The sequence below is a fragment of the Erythrolamprus reginae genome, chromosome 5, assembly GCF_031021105.1.
Source record: "Erythrolamprus reginae isolate rEryReg1 chromosome 5, rEryReg1.hap1, whole genome shotgun sequence".
NCBI classification, from domain to species: Eukaryota; Metazoa; Chordata; class Lepidosauria; order Squamata; family Dipsadidae; genus Erythrolamprus; species Erythrolamprus reginae.
The window spans coordinates 92,433,685-92,450,703 of NC_091954.1; the positions used below are offsets into that span (position 1 = coordinate 92,433,685).

General features: G+C 38.1%; 1 protein-coding gene across 3 annotated transcripts in view; it reads left to right on the forward strand.

Annotated features, from left to right (window-relative positions):
• Positions 1–12,202, forward strand: part of KCNAB1 (potassium voltage-gated channel subfamily A regulatory beta subunit 1) — a 222,693-nt gene extending 210,491 nt beyond the window's left edge. For all 3 annotated transcript variants that reach the window (XM_070753499.1, XM_070753500.1, XM_070753501.1), the window contains 6 exons: positions 3,696–3,781; positions 4,660–4,780; positions 5,824–5,918; positions 8,477–8,597; positions 10,201–10,289; positions 12,042–12,202. In XM_070753499.1, the coding sequence (XP_070609600.1) occupies positions 3,696–3,781; positions 4,660–4,780; positions 5,824–5,918; positions 8,477–8,597; positions 10,201–10,289; positions 12,042–12,131 (602 nt within the window). In that variant the 3' untranslated portion in view covers positions 12,132–12,202. The remainder of the gene's footprint in view (positions 1–3,695; positions 3,782–4,659; positions 4,781–5,823; positions 5,919–8,476; positions 8,598–10,200; positions 10,290–12,041) is intronic.
• The last annotated feature ends 4,817 nt before the right edge of the window (positions 12,203–17,019 follow it).

Here is a 17,019-nt window from a genome sequence, read left to right on the forward strand (position 1 = left end):
GCTAAAGCTCAAAGGGCTGACACGTATTGTCTAAGGATGTTGGATTATTCTGTTGATGGTGGGCCATTAGTTCTCTCTAGCTTTAGTGGTTGCTTGAAAATCATATCTAGATTAAATTTCGGATCCAGAAGATCCAGATGCAGCTCTCCATGAGATTTCTCCCAAATAACCATTCAGAGAACAGCTATTGATTGATTGATTGATTGATTGATTGATTGATTAGATTTCTATACTACTCATCTAACCTATGTGATTCTAATTTACAACACCAGGGTGAAAACCATACAAACACATGAATAAAAGCCCAGATTAAAAACCAGAATTAAGAACAAGTTAAGTTTTAAAGGAAAAATAAAAAAAATCAAAAGTTAAAAATTCAGCAAAAGGTCATGAACAAAAATTCAAAAATGTTACCAATGCAGCAGAAATGTCCTCAAGCCAGGGGTCCCCAAACTTTTTACACAGGGGGCCAGTTCACTGTCCCTCGGACTGTTGGAGGGCCGGACTATAAAAATAACCTATGAACAAATTCCTATGCACACTACACATACCTTGTTTTAAAGTAAAAAACAAAATGGGAACGTACTATTTAGAGGGGGGAGAAGGTCTGAAATTCATATATGTTTATGTTTTGTTTTTAATTTTCTTTTGTTGACATCTGATTGGCTATACAAGGTTTTCTTGGCTTATGAAAAATGTATAAAGAAAGAAGGAAGCACTTTGGCATAATGGTTAATAAGTTAGAAATATAATTGGTGTTGCACTTTTTGAAGGAACATTAAGGAGGAAATTTAATTTAAAAAAAATGAATGTAACTGGATGACAAAATTAGAAAAAAAAACTTTTGCAACTTTTTTGATTATTGATATTAGTTACTAACAAAATACTGCATTTTATTCATGGAAAATTAGATGGTACACTGTGTTGTTTGAATGTATGTTGAGAGAAAAATTTAAAAAAATTACCCCCCCCCCCAAAACAGTCCTTCCTTCCTCTGTCCCTCTATTTATTTCATTCTTCCTTCCTTTCTTTCTTGTTCCCTCCATTTCTCCTTCCTTCCTCTCCACTTCTCCTTCCCTCCCGCTCTTTCCCTTTTATTTCTTTCTCTCTCTCTTTTCCCTGTGCTCTTGTCACCGGCGGGCCGGATAAATGGCCTCAGTGATCCGCATGTGGCCCGCGGGCCGTAGTTTGGGGACCGCTGCCTCAAGCCATCAGACATCTCCAGGGTTCTTAGACCCATGTGTAGTTGGCAAAGCCAAGTCTTAACTTCCATAAAATCAGAAGAGTGGAAGTTCTAGGGGTAAGATGATCCAGAGACAGGAGGCAATAGCTGAAAAGGCCCTTCTCTTAGATGCCACCAGTCAAATTCCTTGACCTACAAGAAACATAGCATGCCTCCATCCTTGACCTAGTGGGAGAGGTCAGTGCAGTTGGGATGAGATGGCTGCTTAGGTGCCCATTGCCAAGTTCCATGACATGAGGAGCTAGTAGAAATAATATCAAATAGACTTCCCCATCAGCAGTGGCTTTACTGTCATGCTGGGTCTCATCAAGGCTGATATTACTCAATTGCAACTCATTTTCTTTTTTGTCCTTTCTTACATTAAATAGTTGCAGGGCAATCGATCAGTAAATGTGTCGTTTCAGATGCATTATAATATTATTTTTACTGTAGGAAGACCATTTTATTGCAAAGTAAATTGTCTAGCACTGTAACAGCAGAAGGGATATTTTTTCTTATTTTTGTAATTAGAGTGGAGTGGATGCTAAGAGGTGAGGGCAATAGAAGAAGAGGTGAAAATGCGCAATATAATATGCTTGAGCTATTTTATGGGGAGCTTCAGAATTAAAAGAAGATCATAAAAGAGAGAGAGAGAGAGATCAAAAAGCTAGTTTTGTATTTTATAGCTCGGTTAATACCAATATCTGGCTAAAATGCTACTTCCTTGTTCTGTGAAGCCTAAAGTCTAAATTCTGCAAAAATAGCATGTTCATTTCCATTTGCATAGTGAGCATTTGGTAAAAGGCAAAATGGTTTCTCAGATTGAAAATCTGAGTGTACAAAGTCAGCCTATTGCCCCAACAATCTGGGTCCTCATTTTACACTTGGAAGGATGGAAGGCTGAGTCAACCTTGAACCTGGTGAGATTTGAACTGCTAAACTGGACCCAGTTTGTGGGGGCAATATGCTGGCTCTGTTAAAAATTGCTATTGCTAACATGCTGTAAGCCACCCTGACTCTAAGGAGAAGGGTGGCATAAAAATCGAAGGAAGGAAGGAAGGAAGGAAAGAGAGAGAGAAAGAAAGAAAGAAACCGAAGGCAGCTGGCAGGAAGCAGTAGTAGCCTGCAGTATTGCACTCTAACCACTGCAACGCCATGGCTGATAGACACTGTTTTTATATAAAATGTCATTAATGCAAAATAACATTTCCTGCCTGAGAAACAAGGGGAAGATGTACCTGTTTCCATGCTTTGAGGAGGGGGTGTTTCATTTCAGACCAAATGTATCTTGAATGTTTTGTACCACTGTAATATGAACAGCATTTATTGCTCCTCAGGTAAGACAGATCAAGAAAGAGGAATATTCATGACCACGTTTGATCCCCAAATTTCTGTTGTTAAGTGAGACATTTGTTAAGTGAGTTTTGCCCCATTTTATGACCTTTCTTGCTACAGTTGTCAAGTGAGTCGCTGCAGTTGATAAATTAGTAAGATAGTTGTAAAGTGGCTTCCCTGTTGATTTTGCTTGTCACAAGGTTAGTTATTTATTTATTTATTTATTTATTTATTTATTTATTTATTTATTTATTTATTTATTTATTTATTTATTTATTTATTTATTTATTTATTTATTTATTTATTTATTTTGTCCAAAACACAATGAGGGTTTTAGTGGGTATATATCTATATACACATAGTAAAATACATGATGAATGTTATAGAGGAGATACTCATAGTAAAATATATCTATGAAAGAATAGAAAAGAAGATATAGTAATAGAACATATCAATGAAAGAATAGAAGAAGAGATATAGGAATAGAAGAAAGGTATAGGAGATATAAGAGAGCAATAGGACAGGGGACGGAAGGCACTCTAGTGCACTTGTACTCGCCCCTTACTGACCTCTTAGGAATCTGGATAGGTCAACCGTAGATAATGTAAGGGTAAAGTGTTGGGGGTTGCAAAAGGTGATTGCATGACCTTGGGACACAGCAACGGTCATAAGTATAAACCAGTTGCCAAGCATCTGAATTTTGATATTGGGATCAAAGATCCTAAGTGTGAAAAACGGTCACAAGTCACTTTTTTCATGCCGTTGTCATTTTTAACAATCACTAAATAAACTGTTGTAAGTCGAGGACTATCTGTTAATAGCAACAGTGTCCTAATCCCCCTCGTAGTCATATCCCCATTGTGTTCATGGGCCAGGTCTGAAGAAAAATCTAATAGGCTTTGTGATCAAGTTTGTGGTTGTGCACAGCACTATAACCTAATTCAGCTAAATTAGTATTCAGTATTTCTCTACAGATATTCTCCATCGACGTGAAAGATGCTTTTAATGAAAGAAGGCTGTGCCAGCATCATATGCACTCCATTTCTCTTGCATAAATTGAAAATATTGGCTTCTGATGAAGTACGCTGTTATCTGTTAGCATCTCTTGCGTAATTCTGTTCTTTTTTTCCTTATTTAGAGATTGTCCGAGCGATGACACATGTGATTGACCGGGGAATGACGATGTATTGGGGGACTTCACGTTGGAGTGCCATGGAGATTATGGTAATCTAGCTTTTTAGGAATGAACAGTAATCAATTAATTCAAATTTAATTAAACATCAAGAATAGTCTGGCATGAAACAGCTGTGCTTCTATAGTCTGACTTTTTTAGGCCCTATACACGATGTTGCCATTAAATATTTTCCTTTGAAAATACATTGTGGGAAAACATCAAAATATTAAAAGATTAATACCTGCATCTCCTATGTTATCACTTTTAAATAAATTGAAGAAACATTGGAATTGGACCAAAGGTTGACTCGTTCTACAATTCTTCCTTTGTTCCCCAAGGCCAGAAGAATGACCAGCAGGGTATCTGTATATAGGGATTAATAATGCTTCAGTGAGTTGCATAATCAACTTGACATACACTCAAATCTTTATTGTTCATTCTTCTCCCTTCATTTTTATCTTACTATAATCATTCTGTAATCTAAGAGCTGTTTCATACACGGTTAGTCAGCAACTGAAGCTACACTTGCTTTTTAAAATGTAGCTTTTAAATTTATCGTTTCAATTTGAACATTTCCATAGTGTGTTCATGGCAGCTACTGTATGTAATTGTCTACATAATGTGCTTCTGTCCTGAATGTGCACAAACTTTTGCAAATGATGTTTTGTCACCCATGAGAGAATGCTATATCTGCAGTTTTTTTGTGTATATATATATTTTTAAAAACCCTATCAGATCCTTCAGAGCAGTGTTTTTTTTCATTGCTCAAAATATTTTTAATGTATTCACCAAATAAATCGAGTGTCAGATCCTTAATAAATATGCCTGAACAAGGAATGAAAAACAATGGCTTGGATTGATGTATGATTTGATGCCTGAAGAATTTTCCCTGCTAATGTGTTTTTCTTTTGCTGCTGATTCTCAACAGGAAGCATATTCAGTAGCAAGGCAGTTTAATATGATCCCACCGGTATGCGAACAAGCAGAATATCACCTTTTCCAAAGAGACAAAGTTGAGGTTCAGTTGCCGGAATTATACCATAAGATAGGTAATGTACCAAGTAACATCTTTCATAAAAGAATGAGAAATTCATCCTTTTTATGTCCAAAACATATACTTAGCGACAGCATCTGTCCCCTACTGTTTACTCATTTTCATAGGTATATAAATCTTTGTCTAGAAGAATTATCCCTATGCACCGAAAGAACTGACAGTTCTCACGGCTGCAGCAGCTTTTCTCTATCATATATCTGTTCTGCCGGGCTCTCTGGTAGGAGCCTCCTAAAAATTCAAGGGTACAAATTTCAGACACACACACGTTTCAAAAGTCAAAACAATGTTCTTTATCCCAAAATTCAAAATAAACTAAGCACTCTTTTTGTATTGCACTCATCCCAAAACAACCGGGTAGTCTGTACAATTTCCCTTAAGCAGTCATTAAGTACTTAGCTAGCAGCTGTGAAGAAACTTCACACCCCTTCTTCTTCCAAGGAAGTGAGACACACACACATGTTGCTCTGCTTTGGTTTCAAAGGCGTGAAAAATCAACAAAGAAAGTCCAGAAAACAGCAACATATGATTCTTGAAGAACTGCGATCAGATACTCCTTCACAACGGCCAAACCCACACGCTGCAATTTATAGCAGCAGCCCTAATTACTGGTGCCCCACCCAACCACAGGTGGCCTCATTTTCTCTTGTAATAATCCTTCAGTTGTTGTCTCCTATGCATCACTCTACGCGTGTGTGGATATGTCATTAATTCTTGTTCAGAATCCAAGGATGATACAGATGATTGATCTCCTCCTGGGCTGTCTGCCAAACTCCCCTCTTCCCTGTCACTCATGCTTCCTTGGTCAGAGGAGGCTTCATCGGCAGATTCCATCAGGAGCAAATCAGGCCTGTGGTATGTGGATGTCTCCCCCACATCCACCTGCACATTCCTTGGGGCAGGAGCTGGGGCAGAGCTAACCACAACAATATCAAAACTACAGATGTTCATTTTCTCACTCATTAAATGTCTAAGATTAGATTTTGTTTTAAACCCCCTGTATTTTTAAATTAATAACTCATACCTTTTACTGTTTCATAGGAGTTGGAGCAATGACTTGGTCCCCTCTTGCTTGTGGGATTATCTCAGGAAAATATGCCAGTGGAGTTCCTGAAGGATCAAGGGCATCTTTGAAGGTATTTGTCCCTTAGCTACCTGGGCAACCTGCTTCATCTGAGTCCCAAACTACTTCTGTCCCCAGAATCATATGTTTCCTACTTACTATAAATAAATACAAAGGACAATGTTTATTTTTATTTATTTATTTGTTTTGTCAAGTACGTATTGGTAGTATACAAAGATATAATAATCTTTATATACATGATACTAATAATAGAGAAACATTAGGACAAGGGGCAGAAGGCACGCTGGTACACTTATACATGCCCCTTATTGACCTCTTAGGAATCGGGAAAGATCAACAGTGGATAGTCTAAGGATAAAGTTTTTGGGGTTATGTGATGATACTACAGAGTTAGGTAGTGAGTTCCATGCGTCAACTGCTCGGTTACTAAAGTCGTATTTCCTGCAGTCGAGTTTGGAGCTGTTTACTTTAATTTGGATCTGTTGTGTACAATATGGATACAACATGTATTGTGAACAATAAGGATACAATATGTATCCTTGTCTCTAGAAGAAACCTCAGCTTTCCCATTGTCTCTTATTTCATTCCTTGGTTTCTTTCCCCATCAAATTTCACATAAGCATACTGAATCTATTGCTTACATTATTCTTATATTCCGACAAGATGCTTTCTCATTGAACTTTTAAATTTAATCCTTATATTTTGATCTAATAATCATATCTCCATAATCTGAATCAGAAAATGTCCTGATTGACTGGATTTCACTTCTTCTTATATTTATTAATATATAGCTAGGTTTATTCCAATACAGTTCACTTGGTGACGTCCATTTGTAGAGTTTATATCTATGTTGCTTGAAGCAAGATCCAGCAATAAATAGACTTTCTTTGCAAAACTCTATCCATCTCACTTGTATTATTGCATTTATTCAGTCAATCAATCAGTCAACCTATAATGTTTATTCAGTCAATAATCAATTTATTCAATAAGAATCTGACTGTAGTTTCGGGATGATCTATTTCACAAGTTTTTGCATTCTAAACATCCATTCATGGCACTGTGTTGTTTCTAGATGTTGCAGTTTGCTCATGCACAGCGATGTTTTTAAAAATATATAATTGTCACTCCATTTCTTCACATTTGTCCCATGTCTGAATCATCTAATTTATTGATATAAAGTGGCTTATTTCAAGCCATTCACCCAATCACAGAACATTCCAACTCAATATACTTCATTCCTGTCTTCATTTTTGCTTTAAAATTTTTTTTTCCTCATACAACTATGTGTACTTTTACAAGTACTTATGTGTACTTGTAAAACAAAGAACTGCTATTTTAGAACTGGCACCATCAGTGACCAGACTATTCTGGCTCTAGTCTAACCACATCATCACTTTGAGTTGTGAAAGTTCAACATTTTCCCCAAGTGGTTAAAGACATGCGTTCTAACCTGGAAACCTTGTCAGTTGACATACAGACTTGTCTAAATATATCACCCATGTCTAGACAATTTTCTTGGCAACAATGTAAACGTTGTTTGCTATTGTGACGATACACGATAATTGTGGCTGACAATTTCACAACTTGGTCTTTAAGGCAGATAGGTGGCTCCACACCAGAGATTAATAGACAATTTTTTTTGTTGTGCTTAGCTCAGATTAAGTATGTGCAGCAGTGAGCTACTAGCTGGAATGCTAAATTGCGCTCGCCGCTGTGGACAGTAAGTGCTTGCGGGGCCAACATAATTTTGCTTCTGTACCAGTGGAGGTAGCAAAATCGGGCACAGAGACGCAGGTGCGCCTGTGTTTCAGTGGTTTTTTTGCTTCATACATGCCGAAACACAGGCGCATCTGCAGCTCCGTGCGCGATTTTGCTACTGCCACAGGTGCAGAAGCAAAATCGCGCTGGCCACGCAAGCACTTAGCCGTGGCAGCGAGCGCAATTTAGCGTTCTGGCTAGTAGCCCACCGCTGAGTTTAAATATATTGGGTTAAATTCAACATTGAAATAAACTTGCCTCCCATCATCCAATATTTTGGTTAGAACAATTTATTCATGATTGCTGTTGATTGTATGATTAGTATAACTATCTTTACTAATAATATCAGTGAAAAGTTGCACTATGATTAAAACCCATTTTCTTTCTAATAAAGCTTGTATATGTATAGTACATACATTTTCTGATAAAACTTTGAAATAACATTGAGGAGCAAAATGGTGAGAATTAAGGACTGATATAAACCAGGCTTCTCCAATGTGGTGCCCCTTATATGTGCTTACAGGCAATATATAATACCTAGTGTGGCAACTAAGTAGAAGTCCTGGGAGTTGAAATTCGGACATGTGGACTTAAATCACCCATCTCCTGACTGTAGTTGTTGCTTTCATCCTTACAAGTTATATTAATATTGATTGTGTCCTGATTGCTTATCTGTACCTACAAACATCATTAAGTGTTGTACCTTATGATCCTTGACAAATGTACCTTTTATGTACACTGAGAGCATACAGTATGTACCAAAGACAAATTCCTTGTGCGCCCAATCACACTTGGCCACTAAAGAATTCTATTCTATTCTAAATTGTCTTTTATTGTGTTTTGATTGACTAGTGTTATCAGTGGCTAAAGGAGAAAATTGTGAACGAGGAAGGAATGAAACAACAATCAAAACTAAAAGAACTTTTCCCAATTGCTGAACGCCTTGGATGTACACTACCTCAGCTAGCAGTCGGTAAGGGATTTGAGGGTTCGCCTACACCCCACCCACCCACCCCCTTTCCTTGCACTCACTGAAGCTTAACTGTGTTGACATTGTGAGCTTGTTCTCATGTAGAGGGACAAGCTGTCACTGATACCTTGCAGAATTTTCCCCGGTGATGTCATCATTTTATTTGTGTAGGCATTTATTCGCTTATGTAAAAGTGTTAATGCTGTTAATGCAGGGGAGGAGAAAGATGACAGCTTGGGCTTTGTAACCCCAATTAAATACATGTTGATCATGTACATTTGAGTTAATAGGTGTGTATGTTGCATGTCCTGTATGTACGATAGAACAAATATTTCTGAAGCAGGAAGAATACCTAGTGTGGGTGTAGCTGTGGCTATAAATCATAATCCATCATCATCATTGAAGAGACAATGGAAGAGACATTCAAGAGAAAATGGAAAATAGATCATCAAACATAGTGCTAACTTGCCATTTCTTCATTAAAAGCCAGTTTAACTGTGCTAAGTATTGCTCATCAAAAATAAGGACGTTTTAAATTACTCATGATTTCAGTCCCATTAATTCATACGGTCTCCTTTAAACCTGAATCCAATTAATTTAAATATATTTTAGGTGTTAAAATAATTTAACAGCCACTTTTTACATCCAAGCATGAATTTCAATCAGAGTTAAAACGAACTGAAATAAGTATATTCTGATGGTTACAGAACTGGGGAGAACTAAGTTCAAGTCTACCCCAGCCAAAGGTGTTAAGAGCATACGGTAATTAGAAATAAAAGCCTGGTCCCAAAGTTAAAAAAAAACAGCAGAAAGAAGCAAACTAAGGAAACAAAAGATGCTTCATCTGATAAAATGAAAGCAGACTACAACGAAATATCCCAGGTTATAGACTCTTGCTAATTAGATGCGAGCACAGAAAAGGCTGTTCTACTATTTATGTTAACAATATGATATGGTGCAAATATCCCATCAATAAGCATGCTATTTATTTAGTTCCACAAATATATTGAACACTACCTTTGATAGGTATTTACAGTGAAATTGTAATATTCATGAATGAAATACAAAACTGCATAAAAGTGGCAACATGTAATTTGTGTGAGATCAGGGACACAAAATGCATAATTAAGTCCTACAAAAATTAATGGCAAGTTGTAAGTAATATTGACAATTTACATTTATTCTTACAAAGAAAACATTTCATATATGATTTTTTTGTAATAGCAGTACAGTCCTTATACTTGACATTTAGGTAATTGTGAAAGGTAATTAAAACTGATTACTTTTAATTTATTAATTTTAATTTAATTGATATGTTTTCTTCAAAATTTTATTCAACATTTATTATATATACTGCTTTTGTTTTTTAACGTGTTACTGAGTTCGTTCTTAACATAATGCATGCTTTTATGAACTATTGAAATGATACCGAACTGACCTGTGGTAAGATTGAAATTTTGAAAGGCAGTTGTGTTTCACTAAAATAATAATGGTGAGGGGAAAGGCATAATTCCAAGAATTAAGTCTACCATTTAATATTACCTTTGCTGACTCCAAAATGCTGTACCTAATAATATGCTCTGTTGTGTATTTCTCATGTTCATAGCATGGTGTCTTCGTAACGAAGGCGTAAGTTCTGTTCTCCTTGGATCATCCAATGCTGAGCAATTGATAGAAAATCTTGGTGCCATACAGGCAAGTACAAAGGCTTTCTTTGGAACTAGTTGTTGTTGTTCAGTTGCTAAGTCATGTCCGACTCTTTGTGACCCCATAGGCGAGGGGTAGGCAAAGTTGGTTGTTCTATGATTTGTGGACTTCAACTCCCAGAATTCCTGAGCCAATCATGCTAGCTTAGGAATTCTGGGAGTTGAAGTCCACATGTCATAGAAAAACCAATTTTGCCTACCCCGGCCATAGACCATAGCATGCCACTGCCCTCTTGATCCTCACTACCTCCCAGAGTTTGCCCAAATTCATGTTTATTTATTTTATTTATTTATTAGATTTGTATGCCGCCCCTCTCCGCTGCCCCTCTCCGTCAATGATATTATGTAACCATCTCATCTCCTGCCACCCACTTCTCCTTTGACCTTCAATCTTTTTCAACATCAATTCTCTCTATTCATTTGGTAGCCAAAGTATTTGAGCTTCAAATTATGTTGATGTCAGGTCTGGAAACCATCTTGAGCATTGCATCTTCAGGCCTGCCATATTTAGTACTGTGGGAAACCAGGAGTGTGGAATGTGTGAGTGGGGAACTACAGTGGTACCTCGGTTCTCGAACGCTTTGGTTTTCGTCCATTTCGGATACTGAACAAAATTTTCTGCAAAAATTTGCTTTGGTATCCGAACAAAAATTCGGACACTGAACAGAAAATTTTGTTTACTATCCGAAATGTAAGATCTGAGGGGACGAGGTGAGAGGGAATGGGAGTTGGAATCCCGACACGCCCCTCCTGGCCGCCCTCTTAACAGCCTCCCAGTCTCTACCTTGTAACTGCTCCAAGCTGCAGGAAGGGTAGGGCTGGCTGCAATACCGGCAGCTTCGGGGGGCTCCTTTCCACAGCGGTTCAGTTCGTTACCTCCAGGCAGCTGCACCAACTTTTTCTTTCCCTGCAGCAGCGGCTCCGGCGGCTTCCCTTCATCACGTGACGTTCCTGACGCTGCTGCTGCTCCTTGAAGGGAAGCCACCGGAGCCGCCGCCGGGAAAAAAAAAGTTGGTGCAGCTGCCTGGAGGTAACGAACTGAACCGCTGTGGAAAGGAGCCCCCCAAAGCTGCCGGTATTGCAGGCAGCCCTACCCTTCCTGCAGCTTGGAGCAGTTACAAGGTAGAGACTGGGAGGCTGTTAAGAGGGCGGCCAGGAGGGGCGTGTCGGGATTCCGACTCCCATTCCCTCTCACCCCGTCCCCTCAGATCTTTATCCCATAGGAAATAGAGGAAATGCTATAGATTTAATTGGTTCCCAGCAAGTCAATGGGCTGGGAACAAATTAAATCCATTTCCATTATTTCCTATGGGATAAATTAATTCGGTTCTCGACCAAATCGGTTCTCAACCACACTTCTGGAATGGATTGTGGTTGAGAACCGAGGTACCACTGTATAGTCAAAATAACATTCCTTTCTCCAAGACTCAAGGTCATTCTGCCCTGCACCTAGACGGGTGTACCGGGGAGGCATCTTCAGTTGGGACAGTGCAGTGATTGGACATTGTGATGGACATGTGGGTGCTGGGACAGGGTCTTGAACTTTCTTCAAAATGTAACTTTGAGGAAACTCAAACCTTGGAGTTTCGTTGGTGTTGGAATCCTGACATTAGGATTGAACAAACCAAAAAAGAATGGCATCATATGGAGAGTAAAGGCATTACAGAATTCCATTTTTCTTAGGTTCCTTTGTTCACAGAGCAACACTAGTTAAACTACATGTGTGTTTCTTTGCTTGCAGGTTCTTCCAAAGATGACAACTCACATTGTGAATGAAATTGATAATATTTTGGGGAACAAACCTTTCTGCAAAAAGGACTACAGATCCTAATGCACTGCATGATTAGTCTGGACTGCATGGCTAAACAACACCTGTACATAGTAGTGTACTGAGTTGATACTATCCAGTTACAATTAAAAAAAAAATACTCTGCAATTGTAATTTACTAGATCCTCCAAGGTGGTTATATTCCATCAAAATTCAGCAACACAGCTGATCTGTCTAAACTAAATTGTCTTTACTGTTTTTTAAAATATATCAAATCTTAAGAGTTTAGATTTAATCTTGACTCAGTTAATTTGATTCTAATGAAAGAAATGAAGAATACAAAAAACAAAACCCAGAAACATTGTTTACTGGGGTTTGCCTAAGAGTTTCTTAACAGGGTCTAATCCCACTGAGTCTTATTTTTCTTTCTTCCTATTTATGCAGTGAAAATACAAAGAATCAAAAATTTCTAAGCCTTAGGTACTTGAAAATAAAAAAAAGAAGGATGTATAGATATATTTTTTCAATAAATGGAAAGCCAGTTGAAAGCTTAGACAATTTCAGGGATTTAGATTCGTCAAGCTCTCTTAACAATAGGTAAGTTCAAAGGTTTTCCAATTGCATTTTTAAATAGAATTGATTTCTAGATAAACTGTTCAGTTTGGATTCGGGCTGAAAGAAAGGTTTGCTGTTTAAAGACAGAAAAAATAATTGAGGCATCGGAGATTGGTATCTATGTCTATCATCCATTTAAAATGGACCATTTCCTTTTTTAAAAATGTATCTGTTCCAGCCAATAAGCAAGATTCAGACTGTAAACCTGCAGGCAGGGCTAACTTATTTTTATTGATCATATATAAGCCATTCTGGCATTCTGAGAACTTTGCTTGAAGCACAATGCAAGAATGCTTTAAGAAAGAATGCTTGGAATTGCTGTAGAATCCCATTGAAATAACGTGATTTTGGCTGGATTGTAATGCATTGGTTTTTTTTAAAAAAAGCCAAGTTACTTTCTGAAGTATAAGTATTGAAGTAAATAGATACCACGGAGAACACTTAGCCAGTGAAATGAAGAGAAAAATGGAAATGCTGTAGTTAAATGCTCTTTTACTAAAATCTTTTTGCCAATGTCTAGGCAACTGTATAATAAATGTACAGTGTGTAGAGCTGTATACTTTTCTGATAGCCTTGTAGATGAAAGTACTTTATCACAGTTCAATGAAATCCTCATGTTTGTTTTGCTCGGTTCCTTTCCTTCCCCCATTCCATTTGTAAATTGCATCTGTGATTATTATTGCAGCATTAGACGAACAGGAGTAAGTGGTTGGGTTTTTCAGTCATCCTGTTCATCTGAATATTAAAAATGGACAAGTATTAAAGCAGAGTAATATTAGGATGCCAGAGCTGCGTTCTAGAATTTGGGGTGCAGATTCTGTGCATGCATTTGCTGTAGCATATTAAAGGCTGCTATTTTTATTTGCACACAATTATTCTGTTGCAGCCGTGTGGCTAAAAGCCAGCAAAAATGAGGGCACCATATGCTAAGAATCTGTTCAACACCCCCCCACCCCACCCCCAATGTGCATCCATGTGCATCAAAGGAATCTCTCTGTTCTACCACATTTCCCAGGTTTTATTTACGGGTTTCCATGAAAGATACTTCAAATGGACAAAAAAACATGCATTTTTTCTTGGCATGTGTAAAGAAACAAATGTTATGAAATCGCTGACCACAGCCTAGATTCCCATGCAGTCCTTCATTCAAGGCCCCTTACCAATCTGGTTAAGCTTTTAAATCCAAAATGATCCTGGTACTTAAAGAGAGGCAACTACTCATTCAGACTTCAAATACTGTGTAATTTCAAGCTCTTAACCATGCTTGTATTTCTTTTTCTTCTGTATTTTTCTTTTGTTAGCTACAGATACTTGGATCTTTTAACACAATGAAGAATGAACTCTGTTTTTTCATTTCAAAGGCATCAGACACAAAATTGGAAAAAGTCAACTTTTCCATGAATTGTGAGAATCTTCTTTGATAGCTAAGATCTCTTTTTCTAACAGAATACTGTAAATGGCACTTAAGGGATTTCTTAAGGTTTGCCTTTGACTTGAAAGAAACATTTTTCTGTACTATGTGAAAACCATCCTACAATGCCAGGCTAGTACAGGTTCTCATGCTGCAATCCTGTGCATTTTTAAAATAAGTTTTAAAAGATCTAAAATCGTATCTTGCTAAATACCTATAGGGCTGCAATTTAGGACCAAGATCCAAATTACTCCAGTGATTTAAAATGCTAAGTATCAACTATGCATTACATATTCCCTATTTTCTGCTATTGAACTTTATTAGTAATCTTATTTTAGGTTTCCTGCCACACAAATTAACATATTTCCTTTTACACTTAATTTAGACAAATTATCTGTATAAATCATGTTCATGGAGATCAAAGGCTTTCAGGTCCCCTTTATATAAGTTAGATGGTTCTGCATTTATCCAACACCACTTGTGTGGTCCATGTTGCAGAAATTTATTACATCTCTTTCCAACCTAGAACAGCATTATCTGTTCACTTCAGTGGACACAGTAGGGCAGGGATCCCCAAACTTGACAACTTTAAGACATGTGGACTTTTAAGTCCCAGAATTTTCCAGCATAGCTGGCTAGAGAATTCTGGGACTTGAAGTCCACAAGTCTTAAAGTTGCCAAGTTTGAAGACCTCTGCAGTAGGCTCTAATGGTGTATTTTAACTAAGATGTGTTGAGCTCCTAAAATGAAAAGATGCCATTTCCATTTTTTAATGGATTGGGGTAAGGAACACCTGCATATATTATTCTGAGGTTTCTAAGACACAATTCTACATCCAGCATGTTCATTTGAAATGTCATATGGAAATCCTATGATCAAAGCAAGCTCCTGGGATTTTAAAGAATAGATCCACCTTTTTTAATATTTCTATTTCCTTCAGTATTCTATGTAAATGAATTCAATTGCTGTATACCAGGAATTGCTTTCTACTTTAGCTTGGACATAATAAAGGCATTTTGTGCCCCAAGTATATGACTGGATTTATTGATTATTGAGCAAGAAAAGAAACTAAATCTAAGGATTGAGTGCTATTTCAATGCTGTCTTGTTCTATTTTTCCCCCATCTAGGAATAGCAATGGCATTTAGACTTATATACTGTCCCCATGATGCTTTACAGCACTCTCTGGATAGTTCATAATGTTCATAATATTGCCCCCAACAATCATATTACCGACCTTGTAAGGATTGAAGCCTGAGTCAATCTTGAACCCATCAAGATTGAACTCCAGGCTGTGGGCAGAATTAGCCTGCAATACTGCATTCTAACCACTACACCACCAGGCAGGGTTGAGAGTGCATGTTGCAAAATAAACTATTTCTCCAAGAGCCACAGGATGCCTGTTTTAAATTATGTGCTTCTTCATAATAAAAAATGTATTTACTGGTACTTCTCGATAACAAATTTGATTTGTGTTGTACTGGACTGCAGCAGGCAAAGGGGCTGTGTACCGTACGTGGGCAACATTCACCATGTGTTACCATCTCCTGAACTCTTAAAGAGTATAGCTACTATAGCTGTGTAGCTACTGGAGAAACCCAGAAAAATAATTAAGCTTCTTTGAGAAAGAGACAACAGAGAGCACCCCTTTTGGATTTGAATATTGCATACCTGTCATGCTCATATATATGACAAACAGCTTTATGCCTCTAGCAAACTAATACTTTTGGCAGATTTCTACAAATCTGAAGATTTAATATATTTTCATGCTACTTCAGTTGTTGAATTGATATCCTGCAAAAGCTAATGTATAGAACTGTGATGCGAACCTTTTTTTCCTCGGGTGCCAAAAGAGTGTGTGTGAGTGCATACATCCATAATTTAATGCCTGGATAAGGTGAAAACAGTTTACCCCACCTCCCGGAGGCCCTCTGGAGGCCGGAAATGGTCTGTTTCCCAACTTCTGTTGGGCCCAGTAGGCTCGTGGTTTGCGCTCCAAAGGCTTCCCAGGAGCCAGGAGAGGGTAAAAACTCTCTCTCGCATCTCCCCCCGGAGGCTCTTTGGAAACCAAGAATGCCCTCCCAGAGTCTCAGTGTAAGCCGAAAATCAGATAGCTGGCACACACATGCAATCCGGACTGAGCTAGGACAACAATTCGGATGCCAGCAGCTATGGCTCTGCCTGCCACTTGTGGCACCTGTGCCATAGGTTCGCCATCACTGGTATAGAATATTAATATCAATAAAATGTTTAATAAGTAGTAGTAGTAATCAAAGACACTGCACATTCCAATACAGTAGTACCTCTACATACGAGCTGCTCCACATGCGAGTATTCCAAGTTACGAGCCGCGCCGTGAGCGAAATTTCTGTTCGACACCCGAGCTCAAATTTGGGATACGAGCTGAGCTTCCGCTAGGTGGCGCAAGAATCCTTGCTTCTGGTTTTCTCGGCGTGAAAAACAAAGTCTAAAGGCATTCGTTCGAGATGCGAGTTGATCGACTTACGAGCTTCGGTCTGGAACGAGGTACCACTGTACAATCTCCCTTTCACTCTTCAACACACACACCCAAAGAAGTCCAAAACAGTCAGATCATAACAAGGTTTCAAAATGTTTAAAGGTGAGGGTAGAGATCTTATTTCTAGCATAACTTACCCTCCTCCTCATAGTTTGGTAGCTATGGTACAAGAATGCACAGCTCTAAGTCACCACTTTTGAGAAATTGTGGGGGAAGGGTTGGTTTCGTTCTGGTGTCCCTTGAGTTCATTAACACCCTTGAAAATGTCCAAAGATACTTCACCAGAAGAGCCCTTCATTCCTCCACTCGAAATAGAATACCCTATGAGACTAGACTTTCAATCCTGGGCCTAGAAAGCCTAGAACTAAGACGCCTTAAACAAGATCTAAGTATTGCCCACAAGATCAT